Below are 21,908 nucleotides of genomic sequence, written 5' to 3' on the forward strand. Positions count from 1 at the left end.
ACCACGCTCAAAGCTTACTGCCCCAGCCCAGCATGACTGAGTCACACAAGATGATGTTAGAGTAATTTTTTTTCCCCAAATTGTTTTTGGAAAAAAATTGTGGGCTGAGGTTGTTTCCACTCACCAAGTGTGACTGTAATCAGATTTACAATAAAAAAAAAAAAAGAATATTACCATACTGTAATGCTTTTCCTGCCTTTTTCCCTTTCAGTTATAAAAAGACCAGAAATCATTTACAGTGCAGATGTACCTAAACTAAAATCATGCCATGATATAAACAATTTACTATAGTGTTTACTCCAAATTAAGTAGTTAATGTGCAAATTGCAATCTAGATTCATTGCTACCATTTTGACAAAACCTATTTTAAAACAAATATCATAAACTCATTTATAGCAGATATATTTCTCTCCGGCCTGCTGTGCACAGAGGCTGTCCCTGTTTCTATTTCACCAGTTACAGCAGCTGAACCAGTCGACCAGCGCTCGTTCACACCAGAGCGACTCGGCCAGCTGCTGCAGTTAAATGAGCTCCGACCTTGTCACACTGCTTTCCTCCCTCACAGTAAACCTTTTCCCATTTTCTGTGGCATCCTGTTGAGCGCACGGCTACTGTCGCCAGTGGAGTCTCGGGTTTAAAATGCAGAAGTCACATTGTGAAATTCAGTTTTATTTTTTTTTTTTATTATTTTTTTTTTTTTATGAATTTGCGTGAATAGTATTTACAGCATGGCCAAGCTCCAGACACCAGTAACAGGATTAGAGACGCTCTTTAACCCCAAGAGGAAGCCCCATGGCACCGTTGTGACTGATCCACCATTTTTTTTTTTTTGTCCTCTGTCGTTTTATCCCGCTTATCTCCCCTTTAAGTCATCAGTTTACTCTAATCTCTTCTTCACTTCTTTGTAACTTCATTTTAAATTTTTCTCTCTTCCTCCTCCTTTTTCTTCTCTCCCCTCTGTGGTTGTGTTGAAGTCAATCAAAACTTACACAGAGAAAGAATTGTGTTTATTAAATTGAGTTGATTGTAACAAAAGGAACAAAGGCAAGAGGGGATTTGTTAGAGTTGAAGGTGAGGCTAGGACAGAAATCACAGAGGAGGTCAGCCTGGTCTGATGCAAGGGTGGATCGATACTAGATGGGATGTAGGAGCTGGCGGGGGGGCGATGGTGGGGGCACGAGGAGGGCTAATCATTTCAGTCATTACACAGCCGTGTCTGCTGATTCCAGGGATTAGCAGACACAGAAACAGGGGAGATGTTGTGTTAGTGCTACAGGAGACTCTATCAGGGATTTGAGGAGTCGAAAACACTGCTTGTCCCCAGTCACCTTTGGTAATTGTGCCTGCAGTGCCATGTATGGGGCTGTGGGTATGAGTGTGGAGGAGTGTGTGCATACAAAAAGTGTCGGCTGCAGTGCGAAAGAGAAGAGGACAGAAAGAAAGAAGAGGGAGCGGAGACAATGTTCTGGCATCTGCATCGAGCATATATATAATGTACATGCACGCAAGTTAGAAATCTGAGCAGGTGTTAGAGAAACGTGTACGGGCGATCTCCCTCCTCCTCTCCCTCTTTTTTTTCTCTCGTGTGCAGTTGTAGGAGAGGAGAGTCGTGGGAGAGCTTACATGCTTGCCTGCCCACAAGCCTTTATGTGCAGCTACTCATTTAACAGAGTACAGAGAGGCTGGAGAGGCTGGCTAGCTCCAGTGCCTGCGAGAGGCTCTGTGAAAATTTCACACACCACAACGTACACGACAGGTGGAAATAAGGGAAATTACATTTACGTCAGTGGTCAAAGAGTCACACCTGGCTAATTCAATCAGCAGCAGTTCCAGTGTCGACAGTGGCCTATCCTCCACTGTGATGTGAGACACAAAACAAGCCCCTATAATTGAACTGTCATGCACAGTTGAACACTTGAGGACAACACTGACAACAAGCCTTGAAAGTATATGAATCGAGAGACTTGGATTTGCAAACATGGCTTGCATTAGTGAATTTTAAAAGGGGGGAACTTTTTCACATCAAGATCAGTTTACTTGTCATGAGAACTAGCACTCAGCCTGTGAGCGATACTGTGAGTTATGTAATGTTTCCTGTTGCTCGGGAGGAAAGTCTGAAATATGAACCCAAGTGACGGAGATTAAAGATTATAACAGAAAGCCTGCCTCACAAACTGGGGGCACAGAGTCTGAACTACATGTATATTTATCATGGCTTGTAGGGTCTAATGAAAGTTATGCAATGTAAATGGAGGATCCGGGGTTTTTGTAGCAGAAGAGATGACTAATGGCACTCTGGCTGATACAAAATAAAATTATTATAAACTCACCTAAAGTAGCTACAACAGTTTGTGTATTATTATAAAATAAATCAATAAAGCAAATAATTAGAGCTCTAGATGTTTATTTACTTTCAGTCCTTTTTGACAGTTTCCTAACCATTTAATTTTCAACACTGTGTTTTATATCAGATATGATATGTCCAGGTATTTATTTAATAATAAACTAAATAATAAATAAACTTAATGTAATATGTATTGTTTACATATATGGTCGCAACATGCTATACAATGTAAAAATTCATCATATACATATTTTTGATATGTATTTGGGTAATTGGGTATTTCATCCAGTAAAAAACTTTTATCTTCATATATCCTTCATATAGGATCTATATAAGTGATAATAATATATCCCCTTATCTGTGACATATATGGCAACATCACTCTTGATACAGGGATATAAATGTCATATTTCTGTACTCAGGTATTATACAACTGTTGTCACAGGGTTAGAGAGACAGTAAGACAGCATAGTGGACAGACTTTGTTATACTGATGATGAGATGTGGCCAAGCGTTTCTCCTCCCTCTGCCAGGAACTGCAGGTAAACATGAATGGTTAGACTGAAGGCCGCTGGACCTCAGTGGCGAGCTGATATTTAGTTTTGTTTCGCTGTGATGAGGTTCATGATAATATCAGTAGGTGAGACAGCTGGTAGAGAGACAGCTCACACAGCTCATTATTTTTAATTAGCTCCACCTTTTCAGTCTAGTTACCGGCAGCTTTGCACAAACCGCTGCTGGTCTTTTCTGTTAGCACATACATGCTCAGCACCATGAGACTAGATGGCAAAATGTTTTTCACATCTAAAAAGCTATTATTTTTGAGATGCTTCATTTTATCCTTATGCAAAAAAAAAAAAAAGCTGCTTTCAGTAGAAATTTCAAGGAAATTTTGGAAAAACATCCAACAAGCCCAATGAAAGAGGAAGTGGGACCAACTTTAGATAGATTTGATTGCAAAATTACACATAAGGACATTCACTGAAAAGGTTTTTGCAGTACACACTGAAATGATTTGGCATTCAAGCTCCGCCGGGGTGGGCTACGTGCCAACGCGGCTTCACACCTTGTAGTCTTGCCAGTCCTGTGACCTGAAGGTAAAGCTGTGAATACAGAATGTACATCTTGCCACCTGACTGCAAATGTTCTGCAATCAGAGGACACTGACTCACCGCTGTGGCTGCCTTCCAACACCTGCAGCTTCAGACACGGCTTCAAAAGGAAAAAAAACATCGAAAGCAAAGGCAGGATGTTTGAAAGGAGCTTAACATCCTCAGCAAAGGAACTTTTCAGTCCTGCAGGCTGCATTGTGTTTTTTGGACACAGGCAAAAGAGACACAATGAGGCTGTTGGGATAATCTGACCCAACAGCAACGAAATCCAAGCTGAGAGTTATGGAGGAGGCATGTCCCATGCTAACTAGATTCAACAGTCAAAAGAAAGCAAAGTAAAGTTAACTGACTTTGACCTTAATATAAGAGTCAAACCCAACTTAAGCTTGACAGCGGAAAATCAGGTTAAACCTCTCGACCACAGTTCTCTCCAATTCATCCAGCGTGTCACAGGGGATCACAAGAAATAACAGAGGTTTCAGGAGGGAAAATGAAAGAGGCAACACGGGAGGAATGGGTGGTGGCAGCAGTGTGGGTGTCTGTGCATGTGTGTGTGTGTGTGTGTTGGGGAGATTAAAGATATGACATGGGGAAATGATGCCAAGTTCCACCTCTTCGTCTTCTTTTCTCGAAGTCGTCCTCACGGGATCTAGTAAGTTTAAAAATAGAGCTTGTCTAATGGAGAAAGGGGCCGAGGGGGAAAGAGAAGAAGAGCGAAAGTGTGCAGAGACCGGAGGAGTCCTCTGTGGTAGGAGAATGCAATTTGAGATTGGCCAGATTGCCTTCTTTTTTTTTTTTTTTCTTTTTTTTTTTTTTTTCGTTCATGAGGCGTGATATGCACCGGCGGGGTCCCTAAGCCGCCATAAGCCTGACGCCAGTACCCACACCACCGCCAAGGAGTCGTCGCACTCACAGCGCGAGAAAATCAGTGCGATGAAATAAAAGAGGGACTCCAAAAAGATCAGCAGGGATTTGAGAGTGATAGATGAGAGTCGGGCGAGGAGAGTCTGGGAGGGAGTGGAGGAGGGTGGAGACAAGAGGGGGAAAGAGTGAATGGATGAAGGAGATAGCTTCTGTGGGATTATGGCGGGATATGGCAAAATGTAAATGCCCTGTTGTCCGAGGCAGATTTCTCACGGTCACGCTGCGTTGTGAGAGGTGCATTGCTACGGGGCTTTGTTGCAGTTTTTCACACCCTCTGAATGAAGCAGCGGGGCTTTAAAAGAAAAAGCGGACAGGAAAGTGTTTTCCTAGGTGAAACAGGCGTTACATGTTTTTCCTCTGTCTTCCTTCTGTCACTTGTAGGAGGAGAGGGCTCCGCTGAGGCGGGACAGAAGGAGACGTCCACCTGTGACATTTGCCAGTTTGGTGCCGAGTGCGACGTGGACGCAGAGGACGTCTGGTGAGTTTTGCACAAACACGAAACCCACAAAAACACTTTAAAGCGCCACTTGTCATTGTCAAAGCGCGGGGAGACCAGTTGGCCCACGCAACAAGGCCCCAGTTACCTTGATACCTCTTAACCTCCTTACCTCCTCACTCAAAACATACCACCATCTTTGCTATTTTAAAGAATTTAGTCAGTGTGAACACTGAGAATTTAGATAAAAACTTGTCTGTCTACTGTACACACCCGCTGATGAACACCCACTGAGGTTTAGTGCTTGGTTGACCATTTCATTTAACCTCAATTACTAGAGCAGGGCACAGAGAGAAAGGAGATTTTCGCTTATTCTGGAAATCCAATTACTATCCTTACAGGACTTGGCAATGTCAAGCCAAAAATGACTCACACACACGGAAAACTAGTTCAGCGAAGAAATAACGCTTGTCATAAATTTAACCATTTACTGCAGGTGAGACGGATGTATGGTAATATGTTATCAGCTCCCCCGCACGCATTTAGCGAGGAAGCAGCACTGAAAAACATCCTCAGGGGTACACAGTAAACACGTGGGTGCAGAGCCTAATTAGATGGAGGCCCAACTGGTGAACTGTTTCCCAGCACCAGGCAATATCAGCTTTTATTTATTTGCACTCTCCAGCATGAATGGAGCTTTAATGAACCAACATAACAGATCTGGCGTGGAACAAGGATCAGCTGGTATCAGCAAAAGAAAAGCAGCGCTTATAAGAAATTCCCAGACCTACGCCTAGAAATTAGAAGTGCCCTGAGAGTATGACTCTATCAAAGTGCTTGATGTAATGCAAAGATAATGTGCCCTGGTGTGCAATAACTGTAATGCCAAGGAACAGCTTCATGATGCATACCGAGCCTCGCTCCAAATAACAAACAGCTGGACTCCACTCGTCCTGATGCCACCCACTTCTGCAAATGCACCTTAATATTACACTAACACACAGAAATTGATTTATTGATAATTTCTCAGCCTCTAAGGGGGGAATTCATAAGGTCACAAAGGTACAGTCCGCTGTCAGTGGTGAGTGCACTCAAAAACATAACAGAAAACGGAGTTTATTTAGCACAAAGCTGGAATAAAGACATGTATACAGAACATTACACGGAGGGAGCGTTTGCCCCCACATAAGGAAACAATGGACAAGACAGGAGAGGCAGCCAAAGTCAATAATGCATCTCATTCAGAAAGCGGTTGACACAAACAGACACATAAATATTTCAGTGTTCCCTCTTGTAAAAGGGAAAATACAAGTACTTGTTAATCTTTCAAAAGCCCCGAGGTGTTTGGATAAGAATGTTTCTGGTGAATAATCAGGCAGGTAATTGCAGCCCAAAGAGCGGGTCGTTTCCATCAGACGGCAGCTGATTTCAATCAAACAAACCACCAGTTAATCAAACGGTGAGGAGAGAGAGAGAGAGGACTGTAATCAAACACCAGGTGAAGTGACCCCATAAACAGATGTGCTTATAAGAATGAATTGTACGTATTTTCATCGAAGCGGTACAGTGATAAATAAACAGACTGGTTTGTAAGTTGTTCGCTGCTGTATGACCTTTTCTTTTTCTCTCTCTTATTTATGTTTATTGTGCTGTCCATGTATATTTGTCCAGAGAGGGAGGAGGAGGTGATATTATTTTATTCATTTTTTTATTATTATTATTATTATTAATGACTCACAGTAGTCTGGTAATTACACTGAAGTGCCATTTTGTCTTCACTGCATCATTCAGTGTGACATTTGGTCATGTTAGTCCTGTCCTGTTTGAAAGGGTGTTCTCACTTTCTAGTTTTATCAACTACTCAAAGCACTTTACAAAGGAAGCCACATTCACCCATTCACACACACATTCATGCAGCTGTGTTTTTTTCCCCTACACATATGGATTGGAAAACACATCGGGGACAACTTTTCTTTTTTTTCTTTAAACTTTGCCTTTTATGGGTTAACAAACAAGATGTGAAATAGAGAACTTTAGAGGTGCTGATAGGAAGATTATTTTAAATTTGGAAAGAGACAAGCTACTGGAGACATGAGAGATGTATCAGTCTTATTTCTTATCTAGTGGCAAGAAAGCGAATAATCATATTTCAAACTATTCCTTTGAAAGTTGTTCCTGTCAGGATCAGATTATATGGTCACTGTGTCATATGAGGCAATCAGAGAAACATCATAATGTCTCTCACCATGTTTGCAGCTGTGCACTAAAGAAAGAGCACTGTGTGGTCCTTATGGTCAACATTTTGGAAGATTGCAAAGTAGTTGTCAATCCTCGCAAGAAAAAGTAAAAGTATTCTGATAAGCTGGTCTTGTGAACACGATATCTTGGGAACTCCTCAAGGGAATCCCTCCAAATTCGGCGCAAATGTCCACTTGGACTTTAGGATGAACTGATTACATTTTGTTGGGCAAAGGTCAAAGGTGATGGTGACCTCACAAAACACGTTTTTGGCAATAACTCCCAAATTCATTCTCTAATTATCACACAATTTACCGCTAATGTCTAACAGGATGAAATTATGACATTTCATATCCAAAAGGTCGAAGGTCAACATCACTGTGACATCATAATGTTATGTAAAAACACCTCTGGCCATTATTCAACGCTTGTGACTCAGGATGGGGAGACTGTGACCGTATTTCCTGTAACTTGGCTGGTTGGCGGAGGCCTACATTTTCGAGGTGGTAATTCTAGTTCTGGCTCTGGCACAGGAAGATGACCCTCACATTCTTAATCTCACCTACAAAGCTTTGATTGGTTGAAACTGTGAAAACGGCCATGAATGAGTCAGTAAGCAAAAAAACAAATCACTGAAAAATATGTTATGTAGTAGCCATTCAGAGGGACTCTCAATTATTCAGAGTGTAAACATTTCTGTTTTTATTATTATTTATATATCTAAATATTCCTTCATTATATTTAATGTGATTCCTATTCGTATACAGTTTAACAGCATAAAAGAATGCATGCCAATTGTAGTGAACAGTTGTTTTCATGATGTGCTTAGAAATGAGTCTCTGACTTTCACTGAGTCAGGAGAAAATTGCTATTTCAGCCCATTTCCCCTCCAAGCAACATTCTCTTGATTCTGTTTGTAATCATTTTTCATTCACCGAGCAGATTCAGTGAGGAAAAAGAAACACGCTGGCTGATGGGAAGTACAGTATGTATGTTGGCTGAACTATGCTGCTCTTGACCCTGCTGTGGAAAAGAGCCTTGCTATCCCCAGACCTCGCAGCAGCCCTCTGTGGCTCTCTGCGCTCTGGAGGCCAGCGGCAGGCAAAAAAAAAAAAGGACCAATTTACCCCTCGAGGATCAATAGAGTGTCACGAAAACCCATTTAGATCCATTTGTGGTGTAGAACTGTAATTACCCACAAAAACCTATGCGTTCAAACTCATCAATAGCAGCCATCAGTGTTGATAGAATTAAGGTAGAGGAGGAGCAGATAGCGAGATAATCATAGAGAGGGGCTGCGGGGACACTTGCTGTGTGAACCTGACAAAGGAGCGAGGGGCTTCTCAAAGCCAGCACTTATGTCCTCATTGAAGCCCATTCTGTGGAGAGCAAAAGGGAATTCCAATGAAAAGCCAGACAAGGACGAGTCACAGGGTGCGAGACTGCCCTACTTTCATCAAGCGAGGTCCGTGCACACGCACACATATCCACTCCGTTCCTCCGCACATTATTACCATAGACATATTATGAGACAATGGGCCACGATGTCAAAAACCCGCAACACCTCCTACGTGGTAAACAAGACACCCAGAATGAATTTGTGGTTTATTTTTCTTTACATTTTAGTTGTTTTGTGTCTCCTTGTGATCGTTCTGCTTCTCTTTCTGTTTGTTTTCCATGTCTTTGTGGAGATTTTGCCTCTTTTTGTGGTCCATTTGCAAGCTCTCTGTAGCAGTTTTGTGACTTTAGTAGTCATTTTGCACCTCGTTGTAGTTGTTTGGTGACTTTTGTGGTTGTTTTTTTCCATCATTATGGAGATTTTGCATCTTTTTGTGGTTGTTTTGAGGCTAATTGTGTTTGGTGACTTTTTGTAGTCATTTTGCGTCTCTCTGTGGGGGTTTTGCATCTCTGTGGTCATTTTGTCTCTTTGTAGTCATTTGATTGACTTTCCTACAAGAAATATTTACACTTCAAACTGCAGATCTGGCCCAGGGCCCCCTGACCCTTTGGGCCTGTGCCCAGAACGCCCATTCAGTAATCCGTCCATGATTATACTAAACTCACAGTATTCAGTGCTACAAAGCACCACAATATTATTTTGCCATGTGTGTGTGTAGGTCTTCTCTGCCTCTGATCATTTGTATATACCGTACAGCCTCTCTTCTCTTACTCTCTGTCTCCCTTTCTGCTTTAACGTTGCTTTTTACTCTGTCACTCTCTCTCCTCTCCTCCTCTCTCTCTCTGTCAGTTTGCCTCTCTCGCTCAGTTCTCAAAGGATTACAGTGAAATTTGAGGCTAAGGATTATGAAAATCAATGCTATGTTCAGTTGCAATAAGGTTTGCTTCTAAGGATTTGTACACAACATGAGGCAGTTAGTGGATATGTTGGTCTCAGCTGCTGTGTGTGTGTGTGTGTGTGTACGTGTGTGTACGTGCGTGTGTGTGTGTGCGTTACCGTGTGTTTGTAAGTGTTTACATGTGTGTAAAGTGGCATTTTCAGTTAGGAGCCAGCAGATAGTCTGGGGGGGGGGGCTTTAATGGGAGGGAAATCACAGGAAACCAATCAATAAGACACATCCTGCTAAGAATGTATCCTCAGGCGCACATGTCACACATACGCAGATATGTACAGTACACACATTCACACATTGCGCTAACTTTCGTTTAACACTTCGCTGCCCCTATGTACCTTCAGCAGAGGGTGTGAAGCAACGATATGGTGAGTGAGAGGTGAAGATTTATCCCGAAGTGATCGCCATCTCATGCGTGCACATGACTGTTTGCACACGCCTGTCTGCAGGTGTTTGACTGTGTGTGTGTGTGTGTGTGTGTGTGTGTGTGTGTGTGTGTGTGTGTGTGTGTGTGTGTGTGTGTGTGTGCGCGAGGAGCATTAGGATGTGTTGACGCACTGCAGTCTGGTGGTATAGTGCCTATTGTGGAGAAAGTGAGAGGCCTCATTAAAAATGTATGGAGCCCAGACATCAGCCACCGAGTAGCGTCAGCCTCTCGGGATGGCCGAGACTTTGAAAGCTCTTCAGTGATGGGAGGTTGTTGGGGGTGGGGGGGGTGGGTGTGTTACATGTATACATGTGTGCAGTGTTAAGCCTATGGGCTACTCTCTATTTTTTTCAAGTGTGTAAAAATTTCCTTTTAGCTCAGAAGCTCCTGAAATGAAGCTTTTATTCTGAACTCCTGAGTTCTTCTGGCTGCCTCCTTTCATGCTCAAACTATTCTCATTTAGATACTTTCTACGATAACACAGACACTTTAAATTGTGAGCCTAATCTTGTCTTGAGGGTGGCTGTTGCAAAAAATTATGGTCGGGTTGTATAATTTTTAAAGGCTCACTTGCCTCTGCTGATATCAGATCATTTTGGCTTTGACTGATGGGGTTTTGAAAACTCTGCTTGTAGGATATATGCATCTGTATTACTGAGGATTTGACACTTGTCTAGATACATAGTCCATGATGCAATGATAGCAAAATTGTGACAATAAACACTCTGATTCAAACAGTACAATTTATCTGCTATTGGACAATATTTGATACTTTTTTCAAAACCCTAAGTCAAGTCCATTTAAGTCCATGTTTTATATATATAGTGCCAAATCACAGCAGAGGTTATCTCAGGGCACTTTTCATATAGCGCAGGTCCAGACAGTCCCACATGAGCAAACAGTGGCAAAGAAAAAGTTCCTTTCAAGAGGCGGGAAACCTGGAGCAGAAACACGCTCAGGGTGGGCGGCCATCTGCCTCGACCGGTAGAGTTGAAAGAGAGTGAGAGCAGGAGGGAAGAGCATCAACATCATGATAGAGGGTAATCTGAAAATAGATGAATGCCACGCGTTGCTCAGTAGCTCGAGCAGCATGTGCATTAGTGTAATCAGGTGGGGAAGCTTCATTAATAAGTAAGATAATATTTGGTTTAAGCCGTGTTTCACAAAGACCAGTTTATCAGTAATGTTTCAGTAGATAATGATGTGTTTGTAAGACCAAGCCTGAGGGTCTTATAGAGACTGGGGTTGTCAGTAGAAGGCCGATCAGTGAAGCTACTGTCAGATGAAGTGCTGATAAGACATCTTGTATTTCTAGTGGGAAATATAGATGGCCTGTGCATGTGACAAAGTGGGGACAAAATTGTCATTCTGTTTCGAGGAAATGTGTCAAATGCTTTGTGGGCTACCTCACTACCAACCGGTGCTGGGAACAGTGATTAGAACATGGAGATTGGCAGATTTGAGATACAGTCTCAAAGTTGTAAGTCTGGCTGTCAGGCTGACAGTCTGAACTGTGAGGATTTTCCTGAATAGACTTCATCGCTAAACTAGTCGACTCCAATATCGAAGACTCTCTAATCACCTGCAACCTGCTGAGCACCAGCTCCTTCATGTCAAACCTGACGTAACCACCCGTCGATATTTCTAGACGAAATAGCAGGGCCTACTCCAGTAGCATGAAGGCCGTCTGCTTCGGCAGGTCAGGAGTTATATATAGTTTTGACAGTGTCAGTCAGTCACTAAAAGATCGTTATTTCCTCAGTTTTTATATCTAACACTGAATGAGAAATAACTGACTCTAACCGGCTACATCTGCAGCAGGTTTTGTTGCTGCCAGCTGGGTAGTGTTTACCTTTAGGTCATATCTTATATTGAGTAGAAAGATCTTGTATTTCCACTGGTACATTCTGTGATGGCACTGTGTATTTTTCAGGCTGAAGATTTGATTTAAATTCCAAGAAGTTTTGGAAGACTTGGAATGACATTTCTTTCAGCGTTGTTTTTTTTCTCAGTGGGAAGCTCGGCATATGGGAGAAACACAGCGAGGTCAAGCTCACTGACTGGCACACGCACACGCACACACACACACACACACACACACACACACACACACACACACTAGAAAGCACAGAGAGAGAAAGTGAAGAAAATTATTGTTTTTTTGGGAGACATAATCTTTTTTTTTTTTAAATATCACAGAACTAGTCAGATCTTTATTTCTGACTCTTACTGTGTTAATTTTTACACCTTAAAAACAGAAGTGAATAGAAACTAATTTATGCTGCCCACAGTTAAAGAATGACATTTAAAAAAAGTCTCTTCCCACAGAGGATAATACACTCTTGAAAAAAGCTCTTGAAAGTGAGGCATCGAGGTGGACATCTCAAAACCTCAGCAGACGAAACCAAACTATTTGCATGAAAAGAAAATATGTTGTTGTTGTTTTTTAATTTTATTTGCGTGAATTCATCGTTTATACCATGCATCATCAATTAGGTTCACGGGCCAGTTTTTTTTTTCTGCGTTGTTGTTCGGTTTCTTTCATGAATAAAACTGATTTATAACTTGTTGTTTTGGGGGGTGTCCAAAGGCAGCTGTCACTTTTCCCTTTAGCTAGTAAGTGCTAATAGTTTCAGCAGCTTCTGTTACTTTCAAACTCATTTGGTTAAAAAAAGAAACTGCAACAAAAAATTCATTTTCATTTCTGTTTCATCATCATCAGTTAATTGAAAACTGTAAAATAACATAAAACGGTCAAAAACAAATCTCACATCTGAGAAGCTGAACTCAAGGATTATTTACACACACAAAAAAAAGATTAAAATGATTATTCACTTCACTAACTGATTAAACGGATAATTATTGCAGCTCTATTCCATATAGATAAATGTGTGCTTTGTGTTGCACTACCAGACCTAAAATGTAATTGATTGGGTTATCTACACTCACCCTTTTGCAACCTGCTTCATTTGTGGTTGAATGAAAATACAGTTGTTGTTGTTGTTGTTGTTGTTGTTGTTGTTGTTTACCTAGAAAAATCTATTTGTGTTTAGATGCTAAATAATTGTTAAATATTGTATGAGGATTTACATTTACAGCAAATTTCTGAAAAAAATGCTAACGACGAAGAAGGGGAAAACTTCAGCTTTAGTTGGGGGGGCAAATATTTTTTGTTGGAGGGCCGGATTTGACCCATGGGTCACCATTTGCCCACCACTGCTTTAAAACACGGCGTTACAGTCTAAGGTGCCCCTCTGCAGCGGCAGGTCATTCGTAGCTGTGTTGGCTCGCTTTCGGGGTCATGCTAGATTTTGCTCTTGCGCGCCTTTCATACGACTGTGTCCTCTCAGATGCATAACGAAGCCTTTCTTCACATCATACTTTGCTGATCCATCATTACAACAGGAGCTGAGCACCGCCACGCTTTGCTGCACAGCGTTTCAATCAACATCAATGTCAGCAGTACGAATCATCATGGCTTACTGCATGTGTGTCTGTGTGTGCGCGTGTGTGTGCGTGTGTGTGTGTGAGAGAGTGTGAGTGTGTGGGGGCACACATTTATGCGTAGACGGGTGCCCACGTAGGCGTGCATGCAAATGCAGCTGCGAGACAGCTGAATGCCTGTGCTTTACGGAGAGTGTGGCACCAGGGGAAAATGAAAAGACCAGGAGAATAATGACAGATTTATAATTACAGAATCTAGTGTTCAGGGCTACTCAGCAGCAACTGTCTGGGGAAGGCAATCTGGGTGTAATTTCTGCTGATCAGGCCTGCCACACACTTAAGGGTCACACTTCATGTGCACCAAAAACACACACGCACACACACATATGCACATTCATGCAGGTGTACGTGCTCTCGCCCTCTCTCTCACTCTCTCTCTCTTCATTTGTGCAGATGTTGTGTATACAGACTCACACACACACACACACAAGCACAGAATGTCTCACACTGAAATTTCACAGAAAATTGTGATGCGACAGCAAATTGCCCGGTTAATTTGCGAGAGCTAAAAGCATCAAGTAAGCTCCTGATTCAGAGAAATGAATGCATCACAGCCTGGCACAAAAAAAAAAAAAAAAAAAACACAGCACAACTATCAGCTTTATGGAAAGAAGTCACTGATTCGATATACAGGGGAGACAAAACATGAGTCATTTAAAAGGATTATGGGTGTAAGCAGTTATTTGCCAAAGACGACAAACAACACACTTTTAATTTGACTTTTGCTCAGTCATTTAGAAAAGCTGTTCCAACTTGTACTTAAAGTAATCTTCTGTTGCACAAAGTAAATGCGTTAATTTTGGGCTAATCAGTGATTATCACTTGATTGGTGAAATAACACAGAATTTCCAATTAAAGGTAAGAAACAAGTAGTTCTGATTTTTTTCAGGCAAGCCAAATAGTGTGTACTAGTATTAGTATGAGCTTATAAGTTAGTATTTTCCATTTAGACTACTGTCAATATATCTAACTAACTCTAAATTTCATGTCGTAGAACTTTCTAACAGTGGCCGCTTCTTGTGTTATGATTTCCTCCACTACACCAAACTGTACAGCTTTATTATCTTCACTTCCTTCATTATTAATTGCCTCTGACTGCCTTTGTAAGGGGACATCATTTGTCAATCAAGGCCTCTGTGCAGCCTTGTCTCTTTTTTGCAAAGTTAAATCCATTTGCTATTGTGTCAAAATGAATGTGCCAAAACCCAGTTTGAACAGGATTACTTTGCATGGTCCACGATCCTGACTGAGTGCAGGCTGCACAGCTTTTTGTTTTTTTTTCTCTCATTTTTAATCCCTGAATGAATTTGTGTGTGTGTGTGTGTGTGTGTGTGTGTGTGTGTGTGTGTGTGTGGTGTGTGTGTGTGTGTGTGTGTCTCGCAGTCAAACACACACGTACGTCTCACCAGAATAAAGATGCTCTCGTTTTCATTCATATTTCAAATCTGATTTATTTGAGATCTTGACATCAATAATAAAAAAAATACAAGGAAGTTTACTACCCTGTTATGATTTCTTGCTCTTTAGGTGTGTGTGCAACATCGACTGTTCCCACATCAGCTTCAACCCGGTGTGTGCCTCGGATGGTCGCTCCTATGACAACCCCTGTCAGGTGAAGGAGGCGTCCTGTCAGAAACAGGAACGCATCGAGGTCAAGTACCTGGGCCACTGCCAAGGTCAGACACTCAAACACACACGCATGCATCCACTGACTCTGAAAGACACAACAACACCTTCACACACTCAGCGGAGGCTGTCAGTCTGTCCGTCTGAACAGGTGTTCACTTCAAGTTGAAGTGAGGCTGTGAGGGCAAATGAGGCAGCTTGCAAAGCTAAATGCAGACAGCGTGATTCTGTATCTGCCTCCAGCTGCATTTCTAACCACATTTCATAATTAAAGATAGCTTCACTCAATCATATTTTAGAATAGCATGCAAAGATAATCCTCAAAACCTCACATAGCCTTCACTCTTATGTGTTTCGATAATTTTACTGAATGGTAATCCCCCTTTTTTAGTATAGTATCTTTTATTTGAATGCAGTATTTGTTTGTAATGGTTCCAGGGACAAAGTTGTTTTATTAATCTGTGTGGTTAAATCCCTAAACTGAATCATATTGCTAATCCGTGTGGGAGAAGACAAAGGCACATAAGAATTCTTCTTTTTTATTTTATATTATTTCATTTTATTTGAGGGTTGATCCACCAACGTCTTCATTTCTTCTTGTTTTGATTTATTTCTGCTATAAGATCAAACTGAAACCGTCGTCAGGTGGAAAGAGAGTCGCAGAGACTCATCTACAGTCGCAGTTTTAGTGATTCTGAATAGATTCATTTGAAAGCGTTCGACTGGTTCCGCATCCACACGGGACAAACAGGACAATTGATCGAGATATGAGAACCGAGATGAAAGCTTTCAGAAGTAATGGGGAGTAAAGCAATCAGAGCTAACCAGCACAAATAGAAATCTGTATTCCCCCAAGTCACACCCCTCGGGTCAGACCACCCTGATCGATTCGATCACGCTTCCACACCTTCAGTTTCAGGCAAAGTGGAGAGACAGAGAAACAAATGTCATAAAACTCTGTTATGAAACTGCAGGACTTACAAACCCCATGCCAGGGATTCAAAGGGACACCTTGACATTTAGATTGCTGGTTTATAATATATCCCCACGTGTCACTTGTCGTATTATTGGGACCAATTATACATTTAATTTTTTCCTTTCTCAGCCTCCTACTGTCGTTCACACCAGCCTGGAACAACTGAAAGTACTGGCAACCTTGCTAAGATTTTTTTTTCCACCTGTACCTGTAACCAGATGCTCAAAGAAAAAACAGGTGCTGCATCATTAAGATCTCAAGTTGTCATCGACGTGTGGAGCTAGAAAAATTCAAAAGCTGTATTCTGTTTAGTTTGCAGCATCTGAGCTGTTTTAAAATTCATTTATTTATTATTTTGTTTGACTCTTAATTAAATGTCATTCATACAAGAGTCCAGCTTCTGACCTCATCAGAATGCTCCTTTGTTTCTTTGCTTTTATTGAGCCATCTGGTGTTTCACAGGCAAATAAAAGAGAAAGAGAAATTCACACTTTATTCTATTTCTTGCATCATAAATCCAGGAAATACTTTCACACCCACAGTTTCAGGGAATAAATTCACTGACCACTGACAAAAAAATCAATTGCAATAAACTGATTATGATTGGAAGGAGGTTTTTGTCTAGCCATTGTGAAAAGGGGAATTCAATGTAACCTCAGTAAGGTGAGCAAAAATACATTATTCCCTCTAATTTTTTTTCCTCCCTGACTCCGCTTCATTCTACCCTTTGTTCAGTATATTACTTTTGAGGAGATGGTCTGGAGAATGGTTCCCATTTATATGCATTAACTAGACAGGTGCACACACACCACATCAGCCCTTTGTTGCGATGATAATTTACATTCTACTGTCTCTGGTGTTTGTTCATACGTGTAACTCCTAATGGAGAGGCCGCACTGACCTGGGATCAGTTTTAATGTGTTTCTGTCTTTTCCAGGTGACATCATAACTGGGAACAAAGGCGGAGATGGACAATTTGCACGGACTGACCTCACAGGTGAGTGCACGCGTAATGGTGGCAGATGTCAAATAATGTGCTGCAACTCCGTCTACTGTTTCTAAACAACTACACTGCAACAGCAAATATATTTCTATGTAATCTCTGGCTGGATTATGCTCAGAGGGGACATATTTTTTAAATGAATGGATGAAAAGCTACAGTTAAAGGCAGTGGAGTCGGTACGTGCACAGCTGTCACACCAGAGACTGGGGTTCACATCCAAAGCCGTCTGTGGTTATGTTTAGGCAGCAATAGCACTCTGGTTAGGGATAGTGAAAGATCATGGTTTTGGTTAAAGGAGCTATTTGTATGTTTTGCTATTACTGCATAGCCAACGTTAGCATTAACAGCTGTGTACTTACCAGTACCACCGAGTTCAGCATCAAACTTTATTCCTTTACTCACCAACAGCTGTCTCCAGTGGTGGAAAGCAATGCCGATGTTAACTCATGTCTTTATTACGTCTTTTCTTCTACTGAAGTTAGCCCGGCCTTTCTTGTCACTTTCCGATAGTGACTCACTGTAGTCTCCAGTCTGCCCCAAAGACATGGTGCTGCTTAGAGGGCGAATTATATCCTCTTGTCTTGGACACGCAACGATGGCTGAAATTCTTGTCAAGCGACAATTACCACCACCCACTCCCAGCGAGAAACCACGGTCAGCGGCAGAGAAAACTTACAAATAGCCCCTTTAAATTTAATATATATATCTTGTGCCTGAAGTGAACTTTTTCTTTATTAAACCAGACCTCAATCTTTCTCTAAACTTAACCAAGTGCTGTGAGGGTCTAAACATAACCATAAAACAGTTTAATAATGCATCTCTTCCTCTCTCATTAAAGTATGTGTCTTTCTTGTACAGTGCAGCAATGTATGTGCACAGGCGACCGCAAGCATATGTGCATTCAGTATTTATGGATTTTGTGTGTGTTTGTGTGTGTGTGTTTGTGTGTGTTGACACAGTAGAGGAGAAAGAGGACCCGAGGAACGGGCTGGCCCGCGGCCTGTACATCCCCTGTCCAGATCACTACAAAAACTACTGCGTCCACGGAGAGTGTCAGTTCCCCAGTATCCTGGCTCAGCCCTCCTGCAGGTACACACACACACACACACACACACACACACACACACACACACAGAGTATTTCTGTATATGTGAGAATTAGTGATGGGTAGGGATAAGTACTTTTTGGGCATTGGACAGTCGACTGGTGACAGGAAATGAGGAGAGAGAGAGGGCGAATGACAAAGGGCGTCAAAGGTTATTGAGGCAGAGTCAAACTGGAGACACTGCAGTCAAACTATATGGTTTGCATCTTAACCACTAGGCCACCAGAACTCCCCATTTTGGACAGTATTCAGCAGTTAATGTCACAATATTTAAAAACGGTGTCTGAAACTTAAAAAGTGAGGTAACTACACACTGTTTCCTGAATATGGTATAATTTCAGCATAACACACTTGAGTTGGGACTATTGATTATAAATCCATAATGAGATCAATGTTTTTAAATAGCTAGCAATCAATAAGGCTACATTTATATTGGCTATTATGAGCAACAGTGCACAGATTCTAATGTAGCAATCAATTAAACTATATTTATCTTAGCTAATATTGGCCACAGTGTTTTTACAGTGTAACACTGATGGATTTATGGGTATAAACAAAGCCTAGATCAAGAAAGAGGCATCAGATGGGTTCTTTTGTTGCACCACAGTCTGAAAAAGTGTGCACTGGATAATTCAACATTTAGCAATTGCTAGGTATGTGCTGGATCCCATTTGTTTTTTAATCAGGCTTGTTTGTGTTGTATTAATACAAGCCGGTGTGCTCAGAGGGGTAAGTGTTTGATATACCCCCTGCTGTAGTCATAGGCTGTTGACCAGTCATATTTGCTGCACGGCTTCAAATTAATCCTGTGTTGGATTTCTCCCCAATCTGTGTAGATGTTAGTTTTTATTTCAACTGGGCATTATGATCCTATTTTCGCGAGTTACATTTCATCTTCAGAACCCACACACTGGAGCATCGTCATCTGTCTGCCAATGATAATACTTGGCTGTAAACACGCCACGATACTGCTGTCAACTTCACTGATGACTGACTCCTCGAGTGTGTCATCAGCAAGGTCTTGGAAATAATTTAGTATTTTTTATAGCGGCAAATAATAAAAATGTAACTCTATATATGCAGTTGTTCGACATCAGTATGTCTATTTTTAACAACATTGTTTCATATTGATTCATAAGAAGATATATTTGTTGTTTTAAGAATCAAAAACCAGCTCAATGTAGTTTTACATCTCCTCTCTCAGGCTTTTCTCTGGAGTTCTAGTAACAACAGATCGGTGAGCCAATCAGAAGAGAAGAGGCTCTGAGCCACTCCTCTGATTGGCTGTCTGCTTTCTGAGTGATCCAATACAAATATAGCAGATTTCAGGTAGATACTCAGAGAAACCCAATCCTGCAAGATTGGATGGTGGGTCCAGGTGGGCGGGGCTTGGGACATGGTTGATGGTGGTGACTGCTTTGTTGTGACATCACAAGGTTACAGAAGTCCTGACGACTAATTTTAAGGCTCAGTTTCTGAATACAGGCTGTGTGCATTTCTCTGTGGACTGAGCGCTTTGATACTTTCATAATATTAATATAGAACCTAGTCCTGCTTTGTAATCAAACAACACATTGAAATCTACTTTTATACAACATGGGACCTTTAATAGAGATTTATTGTTACCACTACATGGCTTATATTACCTGAAACTTTCACTTAAACCTAGTCCCAACTCCAAACCTTTCACTTAAAGGATAATTACAGTTTACAACGACTTGGGTTTTACTTGTGTAGGTTTGGTCATAATTAAGATAAGGATTATTGTTACAGTGGCCAAACCAACAAAAATAAGATCCAAGTTGTAATAAACCAGAATTATCCTTAAGAGAAGCAAGTATACACACACTCAAAGACAGAAACAGCACATGGAGACAAACACACATTTGGACACACATGACCGGCCACACTCTGTCACACAGGTGCTAATGACAGTGTCTGCACTCACAGTGTAGATACACATTCTCATAAGCACCCAATATGCACTCGAACACAGGCAGCACATACGCAAATTTACATAGAGGCACAATGAGGAATGGTGTTAAAACCCACCGCCCACATAGACGCAGACACACACAGTGACTGTACATGTGTGCTCCTCAGGTCTGTCATCTTTTACAGCCTGATAGTGTAGCAGCCAGGGGGTCCTGGTATCTCTCTCTCCCCCTCTGTCTATCTCCTTTCTCTCTAACCTCGCTCGTCCCAGCTCGCCCAGCCTGGGAGTCCTCTTGCATACAGAGCATTTCTTAACAGAGAAATGTCTCTGCTGCCCCCTACTGCTGGTAGGAATTGGAGGCTGCATCCAAATACACTGGTCTTTTCTTTGTGAGAGTGGTGCATGCCCGTGTACACGTGTGTGTGTGTGTGTGTGTGCATGTGTGTGTGCATGTGTGTGGAAACGGAGCACAAACCCCAAACACAACAAGGTTGCACTGTTCATCGCACAGTCAGGTCAAAGGGATGGAGAATGTGGAGGGGACTGTGTTTGTACAGTGTGTGTGCGTGCGTGCGTGCGTGCGTGCGTGCGTGCGTGCATGCGTGCGTGCGTGTGTGTATCTTGGTGCCAAACAAGGATATGCAGGTGTTGGTGGGTAACAACCTCCCTGGAGACAGGAAAAGCAGGTAAAGAAGAGAGAGAGTGAGAGAGAGATTAAAAGGGGGACCATTTTAGCTTGTCTCCGAGGACAAAGATCATCCATTAGTATCTCTCCCTCTCTCTTTATGTGTGTGTGTGTGTGTGTGTGTGTGTGTGTGTGTGTGTGTGTGTGTGTGTTTGGCTCTCTCAGACTATGTCTACACTAAGCTGGCTAAATCTGAAAACACAGGATACCGAAGCTTAATATTAAAAAAACCTAATGTTATATCACATAGGGGAGATTAATGCAGAATCAATAGACTACTTTTAGGTAAATCTCTTTTTATAATTTTATTATTATACTTATTTTTTTTATTATTTGTGACTTATTTACATGTGTTAAAACAGGAGACAATTTTAATGGTGGGTACCTAATGTTTGTTTTGCGCAGAAAAACAAATGCTGCATGAACTAAGACGAGTGTTCATGTTCCCAGACTGTGATCTGATGGAAATTACTCAGGTTTTGCCACGTCACAAAGCTGGCTCACTTTTAAACAGGCTAGATCACCATGGTAACCTATGCTGTACAGCTAACCTGCACTGAGCAGGTTAACATTAGAGGATGAGATCAAAACGCAGCCAACAGTTTGACCAATGACCCATCAGTGTTTTCATTCCACCAAGATCCTGACATGAACATATGAACAGAGCGCTCTCGGTTGATAAAGAGCAGTAGTTGTGTAGGTCAGCAGAATCACTTCCAGGCTTTCCATTTCCACTCTGGTTTTTAAATTCAGAGTTTCCGACACTGAAGAATTAATATTCTTTCACTCCGAACAACTCCTGACAGTGTCAATGCTTTAACACTCTTATTCCATCACTGGAGCTCAGGGTAACCTGAGGCGACTTTGTCATGATAACGAGAAATAAAAAAAGTACACCATGTGTAGTCTTTTGTGAGAAAAAAAAATAATCCACACAATATTAAACATTCTCCATGATTAGAAATACAACATTTCATCAGACAGACCTTATCGGGCGTGAGATAATTTTCTTCTCCTCTCTCCTGTTCTCTCTGCATTGTTGGGACTCAGTCATTCAATAGACCAAATGTTTCTTTGCTCCACTGGACAAAGGAATTCACACCCCACAGTTCCTCACGGTTCACACCTGGGGATGACCCTTCCCCCCCACGGACCCCACTGGCCAGCCAGTGTGGGCCAGCGTGTGACATGTGACCCCCTAAGGTGTCACAAACAAAACCAGTCTTCTAGACCCCTTCTCT

General features: G+C 41.7%; 1 protein-coding gene across 2 annotated transcripts in view; it reads left to right on the plus strand.

The window, feature by feature from the left end:
* The window catches only part of tmeff2a (transmembrane protein with EGF-like and two follistatin-like domains 2a), a 116,999-nt gene that overhangs the window by 84,382 nt on the left and 10,709 nt on the right, over positions 1-21,908 (plus strand). The window contains exons 5-8 of one of the 2 annotated variants that reach the window (XM_056389510.1): positions 4,762-4,858; positions 14,864-15,012; positions 16,876-16,935; positions 17,904-18,030. In XM_056389510.1, coding sequence (XP_056245485.1) covers positions 4,762-4,858; positions 14,864-15,012; positions 16,876-16,935; positions 17,904-18,030 — 433 coding nt within the window. Of the gene's footprint in view, positions 1-4,761; positions 4,859-14,863; positions 15,013-16,875; positions 16,936-17,900; positions 18,031-21,908 lie in introns of both variants that reach the window. The other variant, XM_056389509.1, reaches the window with a different exon arrangement.

The sequence above is a fragment of the Seriola aureovittata genome, chromosome 11 (assembly GCF_021018895.1).
Source record: "Seriola aureovittata isolate HTS-2021-v1 ecotype China chromosome 11, ASM2101889v1, whole genome shotgun sequence".
NCBI classification, from domain to species: domain Eukaryota; kingdom Metazoa; phylum Chordata; class Actinopteri; order Carangiformes; family Carangidae; genus Seriola; species Seriola aureovittata.